The sequence below is a fragment of the Ictidomys tridecemlineatus genome, unplaced genomic scaffold (genome assembly GCF_052094955.1).
Source record: "Ictidomys tridecemlineatus isolate mIctTri1 unplaced genomic scaffold, mIctTri1.hap1 Scaffold_233, whole genome shotgun sequence".
In the NCBI taxonomy this organism is placed as follows: Eukaryota; Metazoa; Chordata; class Mammalia; order Rodentia; family Sciuridae; genus Ictidomys; species Ictidomys tridecemlineatus.
In genome coordinates, this window is record NW_027522008.1 from 297,451 (window position 1) to 317,692 (window position 20,242).

A 20,242-nucleotide genomic window follows, 5' to 3' on the forward strand; every position below is an offset into this window, starting at 1 on the left:
TAGTGATAAGTGAAAAGTCTGCAGTTTTAGCTTTCTTAAATGGCTACAGTAAGCCTTTTTTTGGAATGCTTTATTCTTTTTCTATTAATTTTCAGTACCAACTGTTGATCTTTGTATACACACACACACACACACACACACACACACACACATACTTCCCTTTACAACCATCACATACACAAGTCTGTCAGAAACTTTATTTAAAAAAATTTAAAAATATTTTTATTGATTGATTTTTACCGACAAATTAAGTTGTATTTACCATGTGTAGGATGATGTTTTAAAGTATATATACAAGATGTAATGACCAAATATAGCTAATTTACACATGTATTCTTTCATGTAACTATCATTTTGTACTTAGAGTATGTTAGAACACTTTAAATCCATTCTATTAGCATTTGTCAAGAATACAATATACTAATTACTCACACCATGTTGTGAGTAGAACTCTGACCTTCTTATACCTATGAAATTACATTTTTTTGGACCAACATTACATCTGCACTCCAAACAGCACAGCCGTAGTAACCATCATTTTACTCTGTTCATCTCGAAGTTCACCTTTTTCAGATTCTTCATGTGAGTAAGATGTAGCAGTCAATGATTCATTGTGTCTGCCTTACAGCACTTAATGTAAACTCCTGCATGTTCATCCAGGCTTTTCTATTTTCTTTAAGTCAACAAGAATTCATTTGGAGAGGATGTGGTGAAACAGAAGAGTGTGTATTCATTTCATGATTACTTAAATGGATACATTTTCATTAAACACAGAGAAAAGGCATATGCAAAAGCAAGCTTTTCTGGGTCACATTCTTCAGTTTCTAAAGTTGGATTTTTGAAAGAATTTTTTTTAAGATATAGATTAACACAATATCTTCATTCCGTTCATGTATTTATTTATCTGCATAATGCTGAGGATTAAACCCAGTGCCTCACACATACTAGGTGAGTGCTCTACCACTGAGCCACAACCCCAGCCCCTGGATCTTAATATACTAATTGCTGATTGCTTTTTTGGGTGCATATTGATTGTACACAACAGTAGATTTCACTCAGATATATTATACTTGAATACATCATAATTTGATCAGTTTCACTCCCCATTAACACTCTTTCCTTTCCCTACCTTTGTCCTCTTCCTCTTCACTGGTGATCTCGCTTCTACATTCATTCTGTCCTTACCACAATCCCCACAGCTTCCACATATAAACAGGATACTTGTCTTTCTGAGTCTGGCTTATTTAACTTAATGTGATAATCTATAGTTCCATCCATTTTCCTGCAAATTACATAATTTTGTTTTTCTTCTTGACTGAATATTGCTCCTTGTGCAAATATAGTACATTTTCTTTATTCATCTGTGACAACTAGAATGATTACATAACTTGGATATTGTGAATTGTGCTATGTTGTACATGAATATACTAGTATCTTTATAGTACACTAACTTTAATTCTTGCCGCTAAAATACTGACAAGTGATTTAGCAGGATCACATGGTAGTTTAATTTTTAGTTTTTTGAGGAACCTCTGTACTCATTTCCATAGTGACTGTACTAATATGTATTCCCAGCAGAAGTGTGTAAGAGTTCCTTTTACCCTGCATCCTCTCCAGCAGTAATTATTTGTTTTCTTGATGATTGGCATTCTGACAGGGTGAAATGGAAATTCAATGTAGTTTTGTTTTGCATTTTCCTAATGATTAAAGATTATGAATACTTTATTGTAATTGATGGATATTTTTACTTTTTTATTTTTTAAAAATGGTTTTATTAGTGCATTGTGATTATACATGATATTGGGGTTCATTTTGACATACTGTACACATGTATGTATTATTTGCTCCATTTAAAGTCCCTAGTACTTCTCTTTCCTTCCTGCTCCCCCTGTTCTTTCTTCTCTACTCTATGAGAATATTTATTGATTTTTTAAATAGGTACTTTATAGATATTCGACTTAATAAAGGTGAAATTCACTGTGGTATATTCATGTATGTACATGACATGATTTGGTCAGTTTCATTCTGCAGTTCCTTCTTTTTCCTGTTCCTCCCCTCCCCCACTTAAAGCAATTAGTTGGATGACTACATTCTCTTTGTATACTAAGCACATCTGGTAAGGAAATGCTTTTCTTGTTGATGTTGCTAATCTAACTTTCTTGGTGGTAATTTGACATTTCTTTGCTTTGAAACACTTTGGTATTGAAATTAACCATTTCTTAAGGCTATGTGAAATTTCTTTGTAAATTAAACTGTTTGGACTGTGTCATTTTGGGGGGAAGTATCTCTTTGACAATTTTCTCTGTATTTCTCCTATGGTAATTGGTGTCTTTGAAATTTCTGCTTTCTGGGGTTGATGTGTATAAATTATATTGTCATGGAGATATCCATTTCATCACATTTTATTTGCATCAAGTTGGGGGTAGTAGTTTCTTATGATTATTTTAGCTTCTTTTCTCTGGTTATTTCTTGTTTTGCATATTGGCATTTTCTCCCTTTTTAGGCCTCAGATTTGTTGCAGTATTTTCCTGTTTTATTCTTTTACCCAGAGAAGAAATCTGAGACTTACTTATTAGTTTTATTATTTTGCTTTTTCCCCCTATGTCTTATTTTCTGTTTCTACCCACATACATATTTTTTGTTTTCTTCAAGTTTAATTTAGTGAAACTCTCTTAATTTTGGATGTTAATGGATTTATTTTCCTTGTTGTTTAATAGGTATGTGTTTAAGGTTGTGAATTGTAGTCTTAGAACCTTTTTAGCCATATAAAATATAATACATAGTGTTTGCATTATACTTATTATTGCATAGATATTTTAGAATTTCTGTTTTTCTGACAGTTATTTGGGTCTTAAAATTATCAGAAGCTAGGAGCTTCTTAACTACATATTTTCTTAGTGACTTTTCTTTAATTGCATTGTGTTTAGAAACTGTAGTAGCCTATAATCCTAGAATTTACTGGGATTTTATCTTTCACTTCAAATGAGACCACATTTTTTTTTCTTCCTTAAGGCCGATTTCTTAAAGAGAAGGTTTGTTTTATGATTTTACCTTACAGTTAAATATATATAAATTAAATCTACTTTATTATGTCAACCTATGTATGTTTTTAGTATTTTTATCTACTTTTTTAATCCCTTTGTGATTCATGCTTTGAGAGGGTTGGATAATAATCTATGAATAATGTATTACCATTCGAAACTCTTTATACCTGCTATAGAGTTTGTGTTACAAATATGTATCATATAATGCCTAGATATTAATATCATTATTTGATATGAATATCTGATATGATATGAATATAAGTGAATCACACTTAGCATTGTAGTGTTTTCTTCTTTGCTTGTTTGGTTCTTTTTATCCTAAGTTCAATATTGCCTGATGTACAATCTGCCAGCCTCCCTCATTTCCTCCCTTCCTCTTTTCTTTCTTTTTTTCCTTCTTTCTTCTTCTCTTCTTTATCCCATGTCTTTCTTTGTCTATCCTTTTGTTTTCAAGCTTCAACAGTCAGGTGATTGTAGAATAGAGTGGAATCTGCCTGTGATGCAACTGAAAGCATGTTTCCTTTCAGTGGGTGAGTTTGATTCTAACAGTCTGAACAACATAAATTTGGTGTTAGTAATTTATTTTATATCACATTCTCCAATTTATAGATGTTTTTTAACAACATTTCATAAGGTATTCTGCTTTCTTAGTTCTGTGTTTGCTTTCTTTTTATTAGAATAGTCTCTATTTCCATTTTAAACATAGTAATTGTTGTAACTGTAGAAAAACCTTTAGCTCCTTGTTGCTTTAAAGATCATGCAGTTTCCTCACTGATGATCCATAATAAAACTAATATTTTTCTCTTCACTTATCCTTTTCTTTCAGGCGACTTTAGCATTATAAGAAAAATAATTTAAAATTCTTTTGTGATTTATCAGATTTAAATATCTTTGGTCTTAGTTACTAAGAGAGTCATCTTAATGCTATATAAACTACAGACCATGTTCTTGCTTCTTCAGCTTTCCCATTTTTTAATAAATTTTATCATTTCCATATTGTTATGGCTTAAATTACCTACATTTTTTAAGAGCAGTATAATTACACACTTGATTGGAATTTAGTGCCATAATTAGTTTCAGTATTTATGCCACTCTTTTATTTTATTATTTTATTATTTATTCCAGTTATCTCTTGGATGACTGTAGTTTATCTTTTAGTAAATTTCTCAAGAAGACACCATGAGAACAAGATTTTAATTGTTCATATATTTTTGAACATTGTTTGTTGCCTTTACAATTAGTGAGTTTGGTTGGGTTTAAAAATCTCATCTATATTTTCTTCTTCCACAATTTCATGAACATTTCTCCATCCAGAAGAATAACTGGAAGGCAGTAGTGTCCACTGAATTCTGTTTTTGAATGTTGCTTTAGACAAATGCAAAAGAGACTGATCTCTGTTCTGCCCTATAAGTTACTAGAATCTTTTGCCTTGCGGTTCAAAGAGTTCTAGTAACTTTAATAGGACAGGTCCTACTCTTGACAGTTTATATGGGGAACTGTGTGACCTTTCAGTTGGTCGTTTATTAAAAAATTTTTCTTTTGTTTTATCCTATATATATTTTTTTCTTCCAATGTTTTGTTTTTCTTTTGTAATTCTAGAGATGTGCACTTAGATCCTCTTTACTTGGTTTTAGATTTCTCAGTTTATGTCTAGAGGTTCTTAAATTTGAAATAGTTTTTCTTTTTGATTCAGTTTCTGTCTTATGTCTTATATCTATGCACCTCAGTTGGGATTTCTCTGTAGAATCCGGTGTATAGTGAATAATCTTTTACACTCTGCTTGCTGATGTTTCATTTTGTCTTTTGTCTTCTATTTTAGCCATGTGGAACTCCTATTTGAGCCTTTTACAGTATCTTTTTAGGATGTCCCAGGTTTCCTTGGCCTCTAGATTTATATTATTGTCTTCCTATAAGGCACCCTATGATTTTTAGAGTGAGATTTAAGGGGACAGGAGAGGGCTGGGGTCTTCCTGTCTTGACCTCTCTGCCCGCCTTCTCCTCCTGCAGATCTCTCTCACATCTTGCCTCTCATACAGGTTCTCTGGACCTGTCCTTGCCATCATTTCTCACATGTACAGGTTCTGGCTGCTACTCACATATATTTTAAGCAATCTAATTTCAATAACTTTTTAGTTTCTAAAAGTTCTTTTAATTTATGGTCTACTCAGATTATCTTTTTTATCCCAGCCCCCAAGTAAAATATCTTCTCTTTTAACAACAAAATTATTTCTTGTCCTCCTCCTCTTCCTTCCTTTTTTCTTTATGGTAATTTAAGTTTGGAGGGAAACATGAGGCACTTGCTTTGCTTGTTCTTTGATCTAATCTCTCTGAAATTTCTGATAACTTTTCTAAATAATAGCTGTAAAGAAATTTTGAAGACTGAGTAGGCAAAATGTTTATATTTTTCTGTCTTCTCTGTTTATTATTTGTATTTTTTGGAAGCTCATACTATTCAGAAAACAAACTAATGACTTTTGCATATATTTGGCCAGTTGATGCTGCTGTTTTCCCCTGCCTAACATTTCTGAAAGTTTTCCTTCCTGATCTGGTAATTTCTGTTTCTCAGGCCTTTCTATGTGTTGCTGACCATTCTTGTTTCTATTCAGCATTCCTAGAAAAATTATGAATATCTTCTTCACTGAAATAAAATTCATCCCTAATCAAGTATCTCTGCCCTCCAGGGCGAGGTCAAAATCTTCAGCATGAGAGAGAGTGAGCCTACCCCTTCCTCCATGTTTTGCCAGGTTAACTTTATTGTTTTCTTTATTTCTAACCTGGAATCAGTTTCAGTACTGAATCCTTTGTCCATTTGGGACACTTGTCTGGTATCTCATGATAAAGTGAAGTTCTTTACTTTTTAGGGTTCTAGAACTTTATTTATGGTCAGTTATAGAACTTAACACATTGTTATAAGTATTTTTTAAGTATCCACCTGGCCTCTTCTAGGCAGTATCTATGCTGCCTAGTAGTTCCTTGAAAGGCAGGGGAACAACTTCCAGTATAGATCTGGTAGGCACAATTTAAAACACTTGAATGAACTGCAGGTTGGTGATATGTATCATTCCTGTGACTTAAATGTTATTCAGTACTTTCTCTGAAAGAAGAAAATTTTCACTGTAAATTGTTTAAATTGTTGAGACATTCTAGACATTCCTGAGCAAAGAGATACCATTAGAGGTGAAGGGGAGAATGGACTAGTAATGGATGAGATAAAGCTTGTCAAGTACATGCCTCATCTTTAGGGAAATAAAGTGTCTTAGTAGAGTGATAGGAGCTGAGAGAACTAGGGATTCTAAGTTTATGTCTAATTATTTAGGCTATATGTTAATTGCCACAACAATCTATTTTAAGGCTTTCTCAGAAATTGGTGTTCTTAGGATAGTACTTGATTTAGTGTTCATTCTAGTGACCACTCAATGTACTAAGTCAGGTAGCAAAAGAATATTCATTGTTCCTGGAAAGAAGACCATATGCTTTTGTTAAGAATAAATCATAAAGCTAACAATTGTTAAGATAAGAAAGGAAGCTTTTCCAATGTGTAACTGGAGTGACTAGTTTCTCTCCACATTGATTGTACATGAATATAATACCTACTGTGTACAGAGGGCCCTCTGCTAGGTGTTCTTGGAGAAGCAAAGGAAACAAGAGCCTGGGTTCCACTATAAAGAATTATGTTCTTCTAGGGAATAAAAAACAAGGGACTAAGAATAGATTTATAAGTTATCAAAGCACAATGAACGAGTAAGTACAAGTCAAAACATGAAAAACAGAAAAGTTTAAGTCTGCAAAACAGTAAAAAAAGTACAAAACAAGGAATGATATAATTTAGATGGAAGACTGACTCTTGATGGTGTGAATTTTGATCTGGTTATTGGAAGGAGAGGATGAATCTGGTAGCTGGCTCAAATGGGTAATATAATAATACACTGCACAAGAATAGAAGAAAAGACAGAGAAAGTTGTGATTTGTATAAAGCAGAAGATTGGTCGGCTAAAAAAGTATCTGTAGGACTTGGTAATCAAAAAAGCATTCATTTGCCTTATAATTTTTTTTAATATAAAGCTACTAAATAAACAGTTAAATGGGTAAAAAAGTTAGACATACCACATTCAAAAGTTCAAATATGATGTGTGATAAGGAGTAAAAAAATAACAGAAAAAATCAGAGATAGATGGAATCTGTTACAGGATACCTATCCTGCAGGCTTATTAAAATACTATAAAATAGCATATATGTAGCACCTAGCTCTTCATGGACCTGCGTTTGTTGTCTTTCCCTCCCTCTATATACCTTTTAGTTCTCAGATTGCAATGGAAAGGAGAGACTCTTGAATGATGCATGAAAAAATGAAACTTTCAAAAGAGGTGTGACTTGAGCCATAAAAGATTTGTGGGGGTTAGTGAAGTAATGGACATAATTCCAAACAGATGGGGTTATAGGTGTGTTTGGAGGAACTTTAAGAAGCTTTTGTTGAACTCAAGTGGATGAAGAGACTTGAAATATGGGCTTGGAACCAGAGATTGTCTGGTGGAATGTTCCTTTTCTGCTGAGATCCCTCTTGGAACCCTATTTTGGCTAATTGTTTACCTATCACTGTGTATCAGATCCTGTGGTAAACAGGAGTTAAAAGTTGAGTAACTTTGAATTTCTCATAGCAAATAGCAGAGTGCTTAGTAGAAAATAAAGTCCTCAATATATATTTGTTTAGCACATTAATGGAACAAATGCATAGGGCTGAATGAATATGGCTTTTCATGCCAGAGTTGTTTCTAAGTATATGGACAATATGAGACTGAATATTGTGGAGGGGTAGATTGGAGTGTCTTGGAGAGATAGGACTGTGACCCTGGCTTATTGGCTTATGGACTTCATGGATGTAGGCAACTTTTTTTGCTGTACATGCTGAACTCTGACACCATTTCTTATCAGTCTGTTCTTTTGGTCTTATTTTCTTTATTTATTAAATAAATCACCAATGTCTTCCTCATAGCTGTGAGGGTAAAATGGAAAACAGCTCAGCACCTGGCACATCCTAGGTATTCACATACATGTTAGTAATAATCACAATAATGGCTATTTTGTTTTTATTGTTTAAAATATTGATATCCATTTGAGTGACAAAATGTATTCTCAATCTACCCAAATATTGAGCAAAACTCAAAATAATGTATATTGCTAGTATACAATACTTTGTAGTTGACTCAGTTGTAGGAAAAGAAACCTCTTATTATGTCAAAATTTCATTTTTGGAGACAAAAGATCTATCTAAAAGACTCTTTAACTCTCTACTAAGAGTTTGAGCATTTTTTCAGCACCTGCTTAGTCTATTATACTAACTTGATTTCCTTGATTTTCATAGGAATTCTGAAAGTGTTGACCATAGTTTTTTATCCTAATTTTGGAGCTGAAGAAATTAAGGCTCAGGTGACAAGGCTAGTTTGTGACAAAGTTATTTATAATTAATAATGCTAAAAAGGAGAGGTTGAGATTTAGTTTTGATTTAGTGTCAAAAATAACTTGGAAGCAAGATAAAGAACAATCTGTCAGTATGAACACTTGAAAAGGATTACTGAAAAATGAGACTGCACCCGTTTTAACCCTGCTGCCATCCCCTTAGTCTTGCAGTGTGCACAAGCACAAATGTATGTGTCAGTTTCATCTTTCAAAGAGTTGCCTTTTTGGTAACATAGTATTATAAAATACCAAATGTTGTTCTTCAGGGTTTCTTTCTGAAAATTTAGAAACAGCAGTTTTCAGTTGCTGCAAAGAGAGGACCTCTCACTCTTCAGAATTTAGTTGTCTGTCAGATGTTTTTAAAGCCTTAAGAGAGCAAGTATATTGCACTGTAATGAATATGGGACCTGTGTGCTGTTTTGACATGAAGAATTCATTTTAGCATTTAGCAGGTCCTAAAGTATGGCATAAAACAGCATTTCATGGGATGGGGATGTGGCTCAACCAGTAGCGCGATCACCTGGCATGCGTGCAGCCCTCGCCTGGTGTGCATGCAGCCGGGTTCAATCCTCAGCACCACATACAAACAAAGATGTTTTTTCCACCAAAAACTAAAATAAATAAATAAATAAACAAACAAACAAACAAATAAATAAATATTAAAATTCTCTCTCTCTCTCTCTCTTAAAAAAAGAGAAAAGAAACAGCATTTCTAACTTCTCAATCATCCAGACTTAAAACCTTGGAGTAAGCTTCAAGACCTTCCCTCTGTATGCACGTCAAGTTCTGCACATTCTTTCTCCCTAACCTATTTTTCAAAAAAAAAATGTAATTTCTGTCTTGAAGGCTGCCTGGATCTACTCTAATGTGTAGTTGTGTCTTCCTTTTGCACCTCTGGTGGTTGGCATTTGATTACTATCTGTTGAGAGCCACAGCCGAAGGGGCCCCAGCAAACTTTCAGCTGCCAGCAAACTTCCAGCTTCCAGCTGATGATTGGCTCACAGTGGCCCCAGCAACATCTAGCTGATTGGCTCCTCAGAGGAAGTTTTCTGGGGCCCCTTCGGCTGTGGCTCTCAACAACTATCAATCTCAAACTGCAAGAGTGTGAATTTTTATTTAAAAGTAATATTTCACCATAAAAAAACCAGCCATATCTCACTCAACGGTATGTTCTTACTATCTAACATAGTGTGGCATGGAGTGGGTTCATTGCTTGATGATTTAGTGAAATAAATGACTTTGATTATGTGGAACCCAAATAAGATGTTTGAGACCAGAGAAACTTTTTGTAATATTCAGTCCTAAAATAAGAAATAAAAGAGGAAAAAATCAAACATTATAATAAATGTTCTGATAATTATATAGTTACTGTGGGCTTCATTATTATTGGCTGACAGACCAATCTTTTACTTCCCAAGTAGTGATCTTCATCCTTGTATGAGTAGACTTTTATTTATTTATTTATTTTGGGGGTAATTTTTCTTAAAAGGCCATAACTCTAATGTAATAAGGATTATATTAATATCCCCCAAAGAGACTTTATATGACTATGCATATTAACTGCACCCCACAGAACCATCATGCTGAGGAATAAACTTAAATGCTAAGTAGGGTATCAGGAATTGTCCTGTCTCTTTCCTCTACGAAATGTGAGCTCACTATGCATATAAAACACACTGAAGCATAAAGCAGTAAAGTGAACCCTGCCTAGTGCAGTCTGGATAATGAAATGGAAAGTTTGTGTCTGAGTTGCCCAGAATCTTCCTTTTTCCCTTGTTACTACAACAATCATGCTATTCTCTAGAACTTGCAGAGAATGCCTGGGGCCCTTCATGGGGTCAGGCTTGTGAAACACTGAGTAGGTTCAGTAAAGCTTGTCAAGGTGTCTGTGCAGAAGGGATGTTACAATAGTAAAAGCACAGCTTAATTTTAACATGTCAATGTTTTATTTAGACTTTACTGAAAATTTTCTTGTATTGGTCAATATTTTAATTGTAAAATTCCTTTAACCCCCATACTAGAATAAAAATTTTAGTGTAAGGAAAAAATGGTTACTAAAGGTTTAAGATACCATTGAACAGTGGCTTTTTAATTTTTTTGAACACTGGCTATTTTTAAGTGCTTTTAATTGAATGAAACATGTTAAATTACACAGATCTGTGCTTTTTAAAAATATATGCTAAAGATTTATTGTACTTTAATGATAAATTTAAATAAAATTATCAAATTAATAACTTTATTATTTAGTTTGTTAAGATAATATTGAATAGGTAATATTTAATAGGTGTGACCTCTGGGATGCTGAAATGTCCATAATATAAAAGTTTTAGCTACCTAAGACATGACATATTGCCGCAGTCCAGCTGCAGCAAAATAATCCCGGGGGGTGATGAACAACTTGTGTACATTGATACAGCAGGAGTGAGAGCCCTTTATTGTAGGACAGAAGGAGTATTTATACATTCCACACAGCTCATCTTAATTAACATAAACTAGATATAGCAGTCAACCAATAAGGAATCTCCACACTCAGGGTTGCTGGCGTTACCTCACAAACCACTCTCTCTGGCAAAATGCCAGGCGCCATCCAGACTTGTTTACAGACTCTAACAACATATGTCAATATATATTACAATTTTTCTATTATAAAATCTAAATTAAAACTTTGTACCAGTTCTAACTTCAGGATTATTTATTGTGCCTCATGTAATATGTTCCAGTTGATCCATTCATTAATTTTGTGAATAGCATAACTAAACTTATCTCATTTACATATTTATACACTTGCAAGAGACAAATGTAAACAATTTCTTATCTGCCATATGTTGAAATGCTTTAGTGAAAACATAACTGCCTATACAACAAAGATGGCATTGAATATCTGTATAGGAATGTAAAAAGTTATGTTAGCATATATCAGATGTATGTTTTTATGTTTGAGTTTTTTTATCCAGCTAGTTTTGAAACTTAGATTGAACAAGAAAGTGCTATCATGTGGCTTGTTTTTGATGATATATTGTTATGAGGGAAAGCATACCCTGTGAACTCGCCATTTACTAGCTGTGTGACCTTGGGCAAATCACTTAAACTCTCGGAGTCTTCACATTCTTACTTGTGTGAAAATCAGGGAGGAGTTTTAGTAAATGACCTTTTTTAGTGATATTTGTGTCTATAATTCTGTGAATTGGCTAATAATACATTTTGTATTTTCATGGTCATAGTAAATATTTAAATAATTTCTTGTGTGGGTTTGTTTTTTTAAAATGCCATCATTTGGGGGGACTTTTAACAATTAGTCTAGGAGAAATTGTTATGAATAAACATTGGTTGAAAAAAAGCTTCTGGTCTTTTGTAAAGAGAAAAATGAGATTACTTTGGAAAGTTGTGATTATCATTGATGTTAGATCTGAGCTGTCAATGGACACATCATTATGATTTCTCTTTGTTTTCTTAATAATAAATTTCTTGTCAGGTTTCCATTAGAATAATTACATAAGTCAAAATTCCCTAAGCCCAACTCCAATTTGTTTCTCTTTGGTGAGTATACCATGAAATATTTATATAATTTAATGCATCTTTATTTGCTTAAAGTGCTTAGGCTGCTTCTTTCTCTTGTCATTTTAACCCTCAAATGATCCATCTGACTATTCTTTTTTTTCCCTGAATATCTTTATATCTTTTATTTTAGGAATTGTATATTTTTCTGACTAAAATGCTGGTCCAGAATGACTACAATTATTGTTTCTTTCATGATAGGAAATTATTTCACAATTATAATTAACTTGCCATTTTCTGTATGTATGATTTAAAATGAGCTCACAATTAAATGCAAGCATTTCTCAGAGTATTTGAGTGGCTATGTATTGTCTTCTGTGCTTTTCTCACAGATTTGGCAAAAAGATCGCTCATCCTGAATGAATGGCTCTTGCAAGGTATTTTGCCAATCACAATCCTAATTATTTGAAAGGCCTAAAATATTTTTGAAAGTGCTCAAAAGTGGTCGGAAGCAATTTTCTTATCAGCCCTTGTGTCTGATCAAAATGCCCATAAGATTCTCTTGGGAGTAGTGGGGAAGGTGAATTTTAAACATGGTACTTAACATGGTATGATTCTTCTTTGTGGCAGAGCAAGTTTGATCTTTAAGGAATATAGTATTTTGGAAGACTCTGTTAAGTAAATTGGGAATGATTTTTTACTTCATCCAATTCTGTTAGGATCTGATTTGTTGGATTCTAGTGAATCAGAGTTTTAGTGAAGTAGGTTTCATTATATCCCCGAAGAAAACACTCTGAATGAATTTTTACTCCATAGCATTTTTCTGAGATGACTGTAGGTTCTAGCTTTTTTTCTTCTTCTTTTTTTTTAAATAAGAAGACTAAGTCTTTTGAGTGTTGAGTGACTTATGCAAGGTCACCAAGAAGGTCAATGGCAATGCTGGAAATAGAATCTGGGTCTTGTGACTTCTAATGTGTTTCTCTTAGATACATGTTACCTCCTGAAATTAATATGTTAATGAAATTGCCTTATGGTGTGTATAATTACCAACTTTAAGTCTGAAGTTAGCTTAGGCAAATCCTTTCATCTTCCTCTGCACCTCCACCAACTCCCATATGTTCCAGAAAACATTTTATGTAGAAAGCTATTGTGTGCAAGTGTGTGTGTGTGTGTGTGTGTGTGTGTGTGTGTGTGTGTGTGTGTTTGAGAGAAAAAGAGGGGTAGAGGAACAAAATAGATCAGGAAAGACAATTTGTACCTGGAACTCCAGATTGGCATATACCATCAAGAAAATATTTTAAGATCCCAGAGTTTACTCCAGCACTGTAAAGCTTAAATTAAACACATTATTACATTTATATTCTTTTCTAGAACAAAGGCCAGATGTCCATGTCTTGATTCCATGGGTAGACATGTTCCACAACTCTATTAGATCAGCATTATTTTGAAAATTATTTGCAAGCATATTTACATTCTTTATCCAAATTACATTTACACAAGATTATCATAAGCACACAGAAATCTAAGAGAAAAAGCCAAATCTTTTATAATATATATTTTCTTAATATTTAAGTCCTTTTGAAAATCATATAGTATAATGCAGTGTCATTTATAAGATATAATTCCCCATTCATACAAGGATAATAGTTTACAACTATCTTCTTCAAATGATCAGAGTCAATGCTATAATTTTCCAAAAAACATTTTGAAGAGGAAAGAATACAGATAATAGTGTCACTGTTTATCTTGGGCCTGCCTTTTTCCTCTTAGCAATTTTGTCTTCAGGCTGCCTTCTTCTGTAGTGGCAAATTCTGAAGGCAGCAATCAAAGGTTTAAAAAAAAATTACGATTAAACCAAAATATTAAGCAGAAGTGCCCAACCTCAGTGACTGTACATCTTACCACATCTGTTATCCTTGGACCAACCACAGCCAAGCACCAGAATGCTACACAGTATAGAAGGGGAAGAGTAGAGGATAGAGAGGGCACCCTAATGTCTCCAGTAGTCATTCTCTTTTAGTTGACACTTCCTTTACCTAATACAATCAACTACCATCTATCTGATCCATACCGTATGCTGCCTCTTCGCATCCTTTTGGCCATTTGAAAATACAGGGAACTGAGTCATCTTTCCAGGTGACCTTAGTTATGGGATTGTATGGGGAACACTGGTGGAAGGTCAGGGTGACAGCAAACTCTTCCGGACTTCAGCAGGAAGGCTGCTTGGGGAACTGGAGGGCCCATCAGGGCACAGAAGCAGCTCTGGGGACTCCAAGGCCCATCTCATGGGGAGCCTGGGAAGCAGGGTCCTGGGCTTTCTTTCGGTTTAGTTTTTCTTAGGTGCTTAGTCCCAGTACCCTGGGAGAGTCTACCACATCGCTGACTGCACAGGGCCACCAGAGGGCAGTGCTACCCTGAGTGTCGTGCCTGCTTGAAGGAAGGTCCCACTTCCCGACCTGAGGCTGGGGGTGAGCTCACCACATTGCCCAGGAAAGCCCTCGCCCGCAGCTGGCTATCCAGGAGGCCCTCGGAGGCGGTCCCTAAAGCCAGGGGAGTGGCGGGCGCCTCCCCAGGGCCCTGTCCTCCTGGGCAGCAGTCCCCTCCCCCTGGCTGAGGAAACCCGAGCATCGGGGCAGAGTCCACAGGGTCCCACGGCCACGAGGGGCAGCCGCAGGCCTCACACGAGGGGGTCTGTATCCAGGTGAGGACCCTGCTGCACCCTAGGTCCCCAGCTGGGGTGACAGCAGGGCAGGCGGCAAGGGCGCAGGGCCCCGCCCCCAGCACGCAGACCAAAGGGGAAGCGCCTCAGAGGCGTCCCCGGGAGACGGGGGCGGGGCCTGTGCAGGGCGGGAACTTTGAGCCGCGGTCGCGGGGAGCTCTGAGAGGGAGGAGCCCGGAAGTAGCGCCCTGGAGGCGGGGCTGCGGGTCCCGGATGGAGGGTGCAGCTCCCGGGATCCGTGACAGGAGAAGGTGAGTGGCCGGGAGCGGCCCCGGTCTAGGTGCCCACGCGAGGGGGGACCTGGAGGACTCTGCCGCCGCCCTGGAGCCTCGGTCCCGGCTGCCTGTCCCCTGGAGCCGCCGGGGCGGTCCCCTCAGCGCCCACCGCGGACCCCGCGGTCCCGGTTCTCACCTGAGGGCCCTCCTCCTGCTGTTCACAGCGGGTGGAGTTTGACCTGCAGGGTCCTGTTCAGGACGCGGTGGCCTCAGCCGGGTGGCCTGCGCCGCGGACCTCAGAGGAGAAGAGGGGGCCTGACCCGCAGGCCCCTGGAGAGGGGAGGGGAGCCCAGGTGACCTGGGGGCAGGAGGCGTTTAGAAGGGAGACCCGCCCAGGTTTCAGGTGTCACTGACTCTGTGTCCTTTTGTTTTCCTGTGGCACCTGTGGATTCTGGGGTTTAAGTCTTGTTTCCTTCCTGCTCCTGGTGGACATGGGAAGAGACCCTGCGGGTTTTAAGGATTCAGCAAAGCAGTGCAGTTCCTGGAAGTGCCATGGAGAGAGCACCGATAGGGTGGGCATCAGGGGAGGGAGTCCTGGGGCCCCAGGTTCTCTACTGTGTGTGAGAGAGTCGCCTGGGGACAGCTTTTGCAGAATGTGCCCTGGGATAATTCCCAGTGATGGCGGTTGATTGCTAAAATCGGTTGTTTGCATGCTTGGCTTCAGACACCAGCCTAAGCCTGATTCTTCTAGGAAACTCCAGGGAAATCACGAGGTGGACAGTCCTGTTGGACCTTTCGTTTTAGAGATGAGAAAAGTGAGCTGGCAGAGTTTAGGTGATTTTCAAAAGGGTATTTTAATGAAAACCTCAGTGTTTCCTGATGCATGCTGTTGTGGGAGATATGCTTCCATTCTCAAGTGACCAGGGATTTGTATTCAGCCTGGCAGAGATGAATTGAACACCTGTAAGGAATGTGAAGTAGCACGTGTTCTGACTGCTCAGTGTCCAGTTAAGTCAGAACCTAGGACACGTGAGTCTGTAAAAGAGCACAGTGTAAGAGGTTAAGGTTGCATTTTGCCTAATACAAGTTATTGAGTTGAAGTTGCATTTGATAATTTTAAAATATTTAAGGAAGTACAGTGTTTGGTCCGTTTCAGGATTTATTCAATAGAGTATCGGATGTTGTTTCTTTTGACGGCACTGTGGAAATGTGAGCGAGAACAAGTTGGAGACATCTTTCAGGTGGAAGCATTGCCTGAGGAGGAGGTCATCAAGTTGGCCAAGAAGCCATTTTGTGAAGCCCCTGTTGACTCAAGGCTTTTGAGGAAGAATTCATGTGTGGAGACTAATTCTTCATGGGCCTTTGCATTTGGTGAGTCACGGAACATATCTGAGTAGATAATCATTTACCAACATGTCCACAATAATCTCACATATTATGTATGACAGGTCATGGCTCAGTAAATATTACCATTTCCTTTTTTGCATTTAAGAAAACTAATGATGGCATAATACTTTCTTTCTTTTTTGCCTTGAAGTACGTCAGTATCTTGACCAAGCATGATTGTTGGTAGGTAGGATAGCAAGAACTTGAACTCAGGGATTTTATTGTCATGTATCAATCTATTGTTTTTCATTTATTTCTATTAATATATCCAGGTTGGCATCCATTACATTTTTAGCTTTTGACTTTCCCACCTATGGGCACCCTGACAGCCCTCAACTCCCTGTAAGCACAGACAACTCTGTAAGGAACATGAGGATAAATTTCCCTGTGCATGTCCCCTTTTGAAACTGCTTAAGCACTATGTGGGTAATCTATAGACAGGTGGAATTTCTAGGTCAAAGTATGTATGTTTACTTCTTTGACTAAGCACTGCCAAGTGGCTCTTCTGAATAGCTCTGTATGTGGCCAGGATTGTATTATCTAACTTTCTAACTTTTGCATGTTGAGTAGATACAAAGTGAGAGGACACTGTTTTTGTTGGTATTTTTCTTTTCTTTCTTTTTTTTCTTTTGAGAGAGAGAGAGAGAAAATTTTAATGTTTATATTTTAGTTTTTGGCAGACACAACATCTTTCTTTGTATGTGGTGCTGAGGATCTAACCCGGGCCGCATGCATGCCAGGTGAGCATGCTACAGCTTGAACCACATCCCCAGCCCAGTATTTTTCTTGATATCTATTCTGATGCTTTTCTTTGGGGGATTTTCTCCTGTGAAAATGGGCTTCCTCTGGATGCCTCTGCCCGTTCCTCTACTTGACCTTATTTTCTTCTTTTTTTTTTATTTTTATCAAAGTGACTTTTTAATTCCAGTTTTATTAAAGACATTGTCCCTTGTTTGCATAGTCTATATCTAAAGCACTAGTCCTTGCATCAAGGCCCAGCTTGCTCTCAGCTGCCCCAGGAGGGGAACAAACTTTGTCAGTAGCCAAGAGACACCCCTACAGGGGCCACAGTACTCTGGTCCTCTGGTATCTTGCCAGCAGTTCTTCCCACACTCAAAGAGGGTTTCAGACACTGAGTCAATGGTCCGGGTGGTCATTTGTTGCCTTCTAATCTCAAGTTGAGCTCCTCTGAGAGGTGATATTGAAATCCTTCTGTGTACCTGACCCATCATTTTAAATGATGTTCCAAGTTCACTTTTTGGTATATGTGTGGTTCTGGGGATTGAATCCAGGACCCTAAGCCTGTTAGACAAGTGATGTACCTGAGCTACACATTCAGAGACCCCTGTAAATGTCTTTCCCCTTTGCTACAGGGTCTAAATTGCCAAGGCTGACATCAAACGTTCCTCTTGCCTCCCTGGTGGCTGGCATGACAGGCGTCCACCTGGGACTGTCACACTCTAGCCTGTAATGGGAACTCATGTGCCTCTGTCCAGGGCTGAGCATGGTTCTGCAGAGCTGTGCTCCAGGCTCCCTGCAGGGCTGTGGAGGCCTCTGCTGCCCAGCAGCCCTGGTGTCCTCTCCAGTGCTCCTCCCAGCCGAGGGCAGGCAGCTGCCCATTGCTGTAGGCTGACTTTATTTTCTTCTTATGGCACTCATACTTTCTCAAGAGTATGTTGGATTATTTGTCCATTACGAGTCTAACAGGTCCTCTAGAACGTTCAAACAATTAGTAAAATTCCTAAATAGTAAGTGAGCATGCACAGAAATTGGGCTAATGTTTTGGGAAGAACAATGTTGGATGATATATTCATGGCTTGAATATATCATCCAACATGAAGTTATATTTTATTATTTACAAAATAATAAAACAATGAAGCAATATATCCCCAGGATCTTAGGCATTCTGATCATCTCTGGGTAATGAAATGGAAGTAAAGGTATCAAAGCCAATTATCATCTGTTTCCAATTTTCTGTGATTTGGTTCAAGTGGTGATATTTATTAATTAATGGATCAAATAGGTTCATAATTGTTTTAGAGTATAATTAGGTGCCTTCAAACTTTTGACTGTATGTGCACATTTGAGAATGGTTCCAGCCATTCTGTCATCCTTTGGATCATTCCCCTCCTATGTCCTGTGAGACATTTTCTATGTGAGGCTTTAAAAAGAAGAGAATATTGTGTAAAGAAACCTTGGGATCTGTGCAGTATAAAATTGAATGGGTTCATTCAGAAATCAGAAATTCTATTGAAAGATATTTGCATGAGCCAAATAAAACCTATTTTTAGGCATCCTGGTAAAGACAAGGTTTTATCTTTATGTCTCATTTTCTATGTTTTGTTGTTGTTGTTGTTGTTGTTAGAATGAAATTCATATGTTGCCAGACCATTCTATCAGATGTGTAACTAGATGTCATTTAAATTACCCACTTTTACATGGTAGACATTTTTTAATGAACACTGCCTGTCTGCACCTTTTTTAAAAACAGGACTGGGATCAGAAGCCCAAATACCAATGGTCAGCTGGAACATATTTTTCATTTGGCCTACCTGTCAGTATTCCCTGAGGTCATCTGTGCAATCAGCTTTGTTACTCCTGCTCCCTCACTGGATTTCATAGAAACCATTGCTATGTATCGATCAGGGACACAAATCCCACAACATTGCGTTCTTTGAATATCCAGAGTCCCACTTTTCACTTTGCCATGCCTGAGATCAGCAGAAATATTTATCAGCAAATGTGAGATTTTCAAGGATCCAATTCTATGTGCTCCTTTCCCAAAGAGCCTTAGGCAGGGATATAGCATACATAAATATTAAGTAAAGGCCATAGTTTTTAAATTGTCATCCATTGAATAGTTGACACATGTCTGAGATACTTTTTATTTTGGAGGAGGTATTATTTAATAGGGAATTCCAACAGCTACGTAATAGTGAAATGAGAAGTCTTGCATCCATTTAATTTTGTTTCTGATGATTTTTATGTGAAAGGATAAGATACTTCCTTGTTCCCTTGCAGATGTTGCCCACTTCTGTGAATGGATGCGGGGTGTCACCTACTACTTGCATATCTGCATGTTGGGCTTGACACTGCTATCGTACTTGGTAGTTGGCAGAAAGTCAATACTGAAGTTAAGTTCTTGTGTTCTAGCAGCAGAGCTGAAGATCCTTGGTGTGCCACCTTCTGCAATCCATGCTGCTTTGTTCATGTTCCTTATTGACTTCCTGGTGAGCATCATGGTCTTCTGGTCTTGAGAATGGCCAAGCATTGCACTATGAATGTGGAAGATGGGCATGTGGAAGGCTCCAGGGAGGAGGGATCATTGATCATGTACTCTAATCCATGTGCCTGTTTAATGACCTGCTTTTTTTATTTTGGGGTTTTAAGGGAGACACTGCACTCAAACACTTCTGTGCAGCTGGGAATTCAGGCTTCTGCTTCACCTTGAAGTAAGCATTAATGATTCCTTTCCAGAAGACATGAGAAGAGAGAGTGAGCCTCTGATATCATGCAGGTTCCTTGCATTGCCCATGGGCTAGAGGAGAGAAGAGTTGCTTCATGAGATTTGATCCCCTTTTTCCTGAAGAGTTCCACACAGAGGTGAGTCCCCAGCATGTTTAGACACCATTTCAGACCCCTTTGTTGACGGAAATGAACCAGAGCCCCTGATGATGTGGATGAGCTAAAGATGGATTTGCTATGAATTTTCTATTTCGTTTCTCAGGGCCTGAGTCAAGCCAGCCTTTGTGCTGTCAGCACATGAGCTGCTGGTCAAATGTGAGGAAGTGGTCTTGCTTTATGAAAAGACCACCCTGATTCAGTGAGCCAGAGGCAATCTGCAGTACCTGTTTTCCTGTAAAGGCAGATTGCTGTGGATGGCCTCTGGCCTCATCATGCAGCCCTGCTCAGAGTAGGGGATTGAGGAT

General features: G+C 37.7%; 1 protein-coding gene across 10 annotated transcripts in view; it reads left to right on the forward strand.

Annotated features, from left to right (window-relative positions):
- Positions 1-20,242, forward strand: part of LOC144373105 (uncharacterized) — a 60,823-nt gene that overhangs the window by 14,427 nt on the left and 26,154 nt on the right. The window contains exons 1-4 of one of the 10 annotated variants that reach the window (XM_078036225.1): positions 13,662-14,694; positions 16,084-16,298; positions 19,335-19,543; positions 19,704-19,916. In XM_078036225.1, the coding sequence (XP_077892351.1) occupies positions 19,875-19,916 (42 nt within the window). In that variant the 5' untranslated portion in view covers positions 13,662-14,694; positions 16,084-16,298; positions 19,335-19,543; positions 19,704-19,874. The other 9 variants (XM_078036223.1, XM_078036220.1, XM_078036227.1 and 6 more) reach the window with 9 other exon arrangements.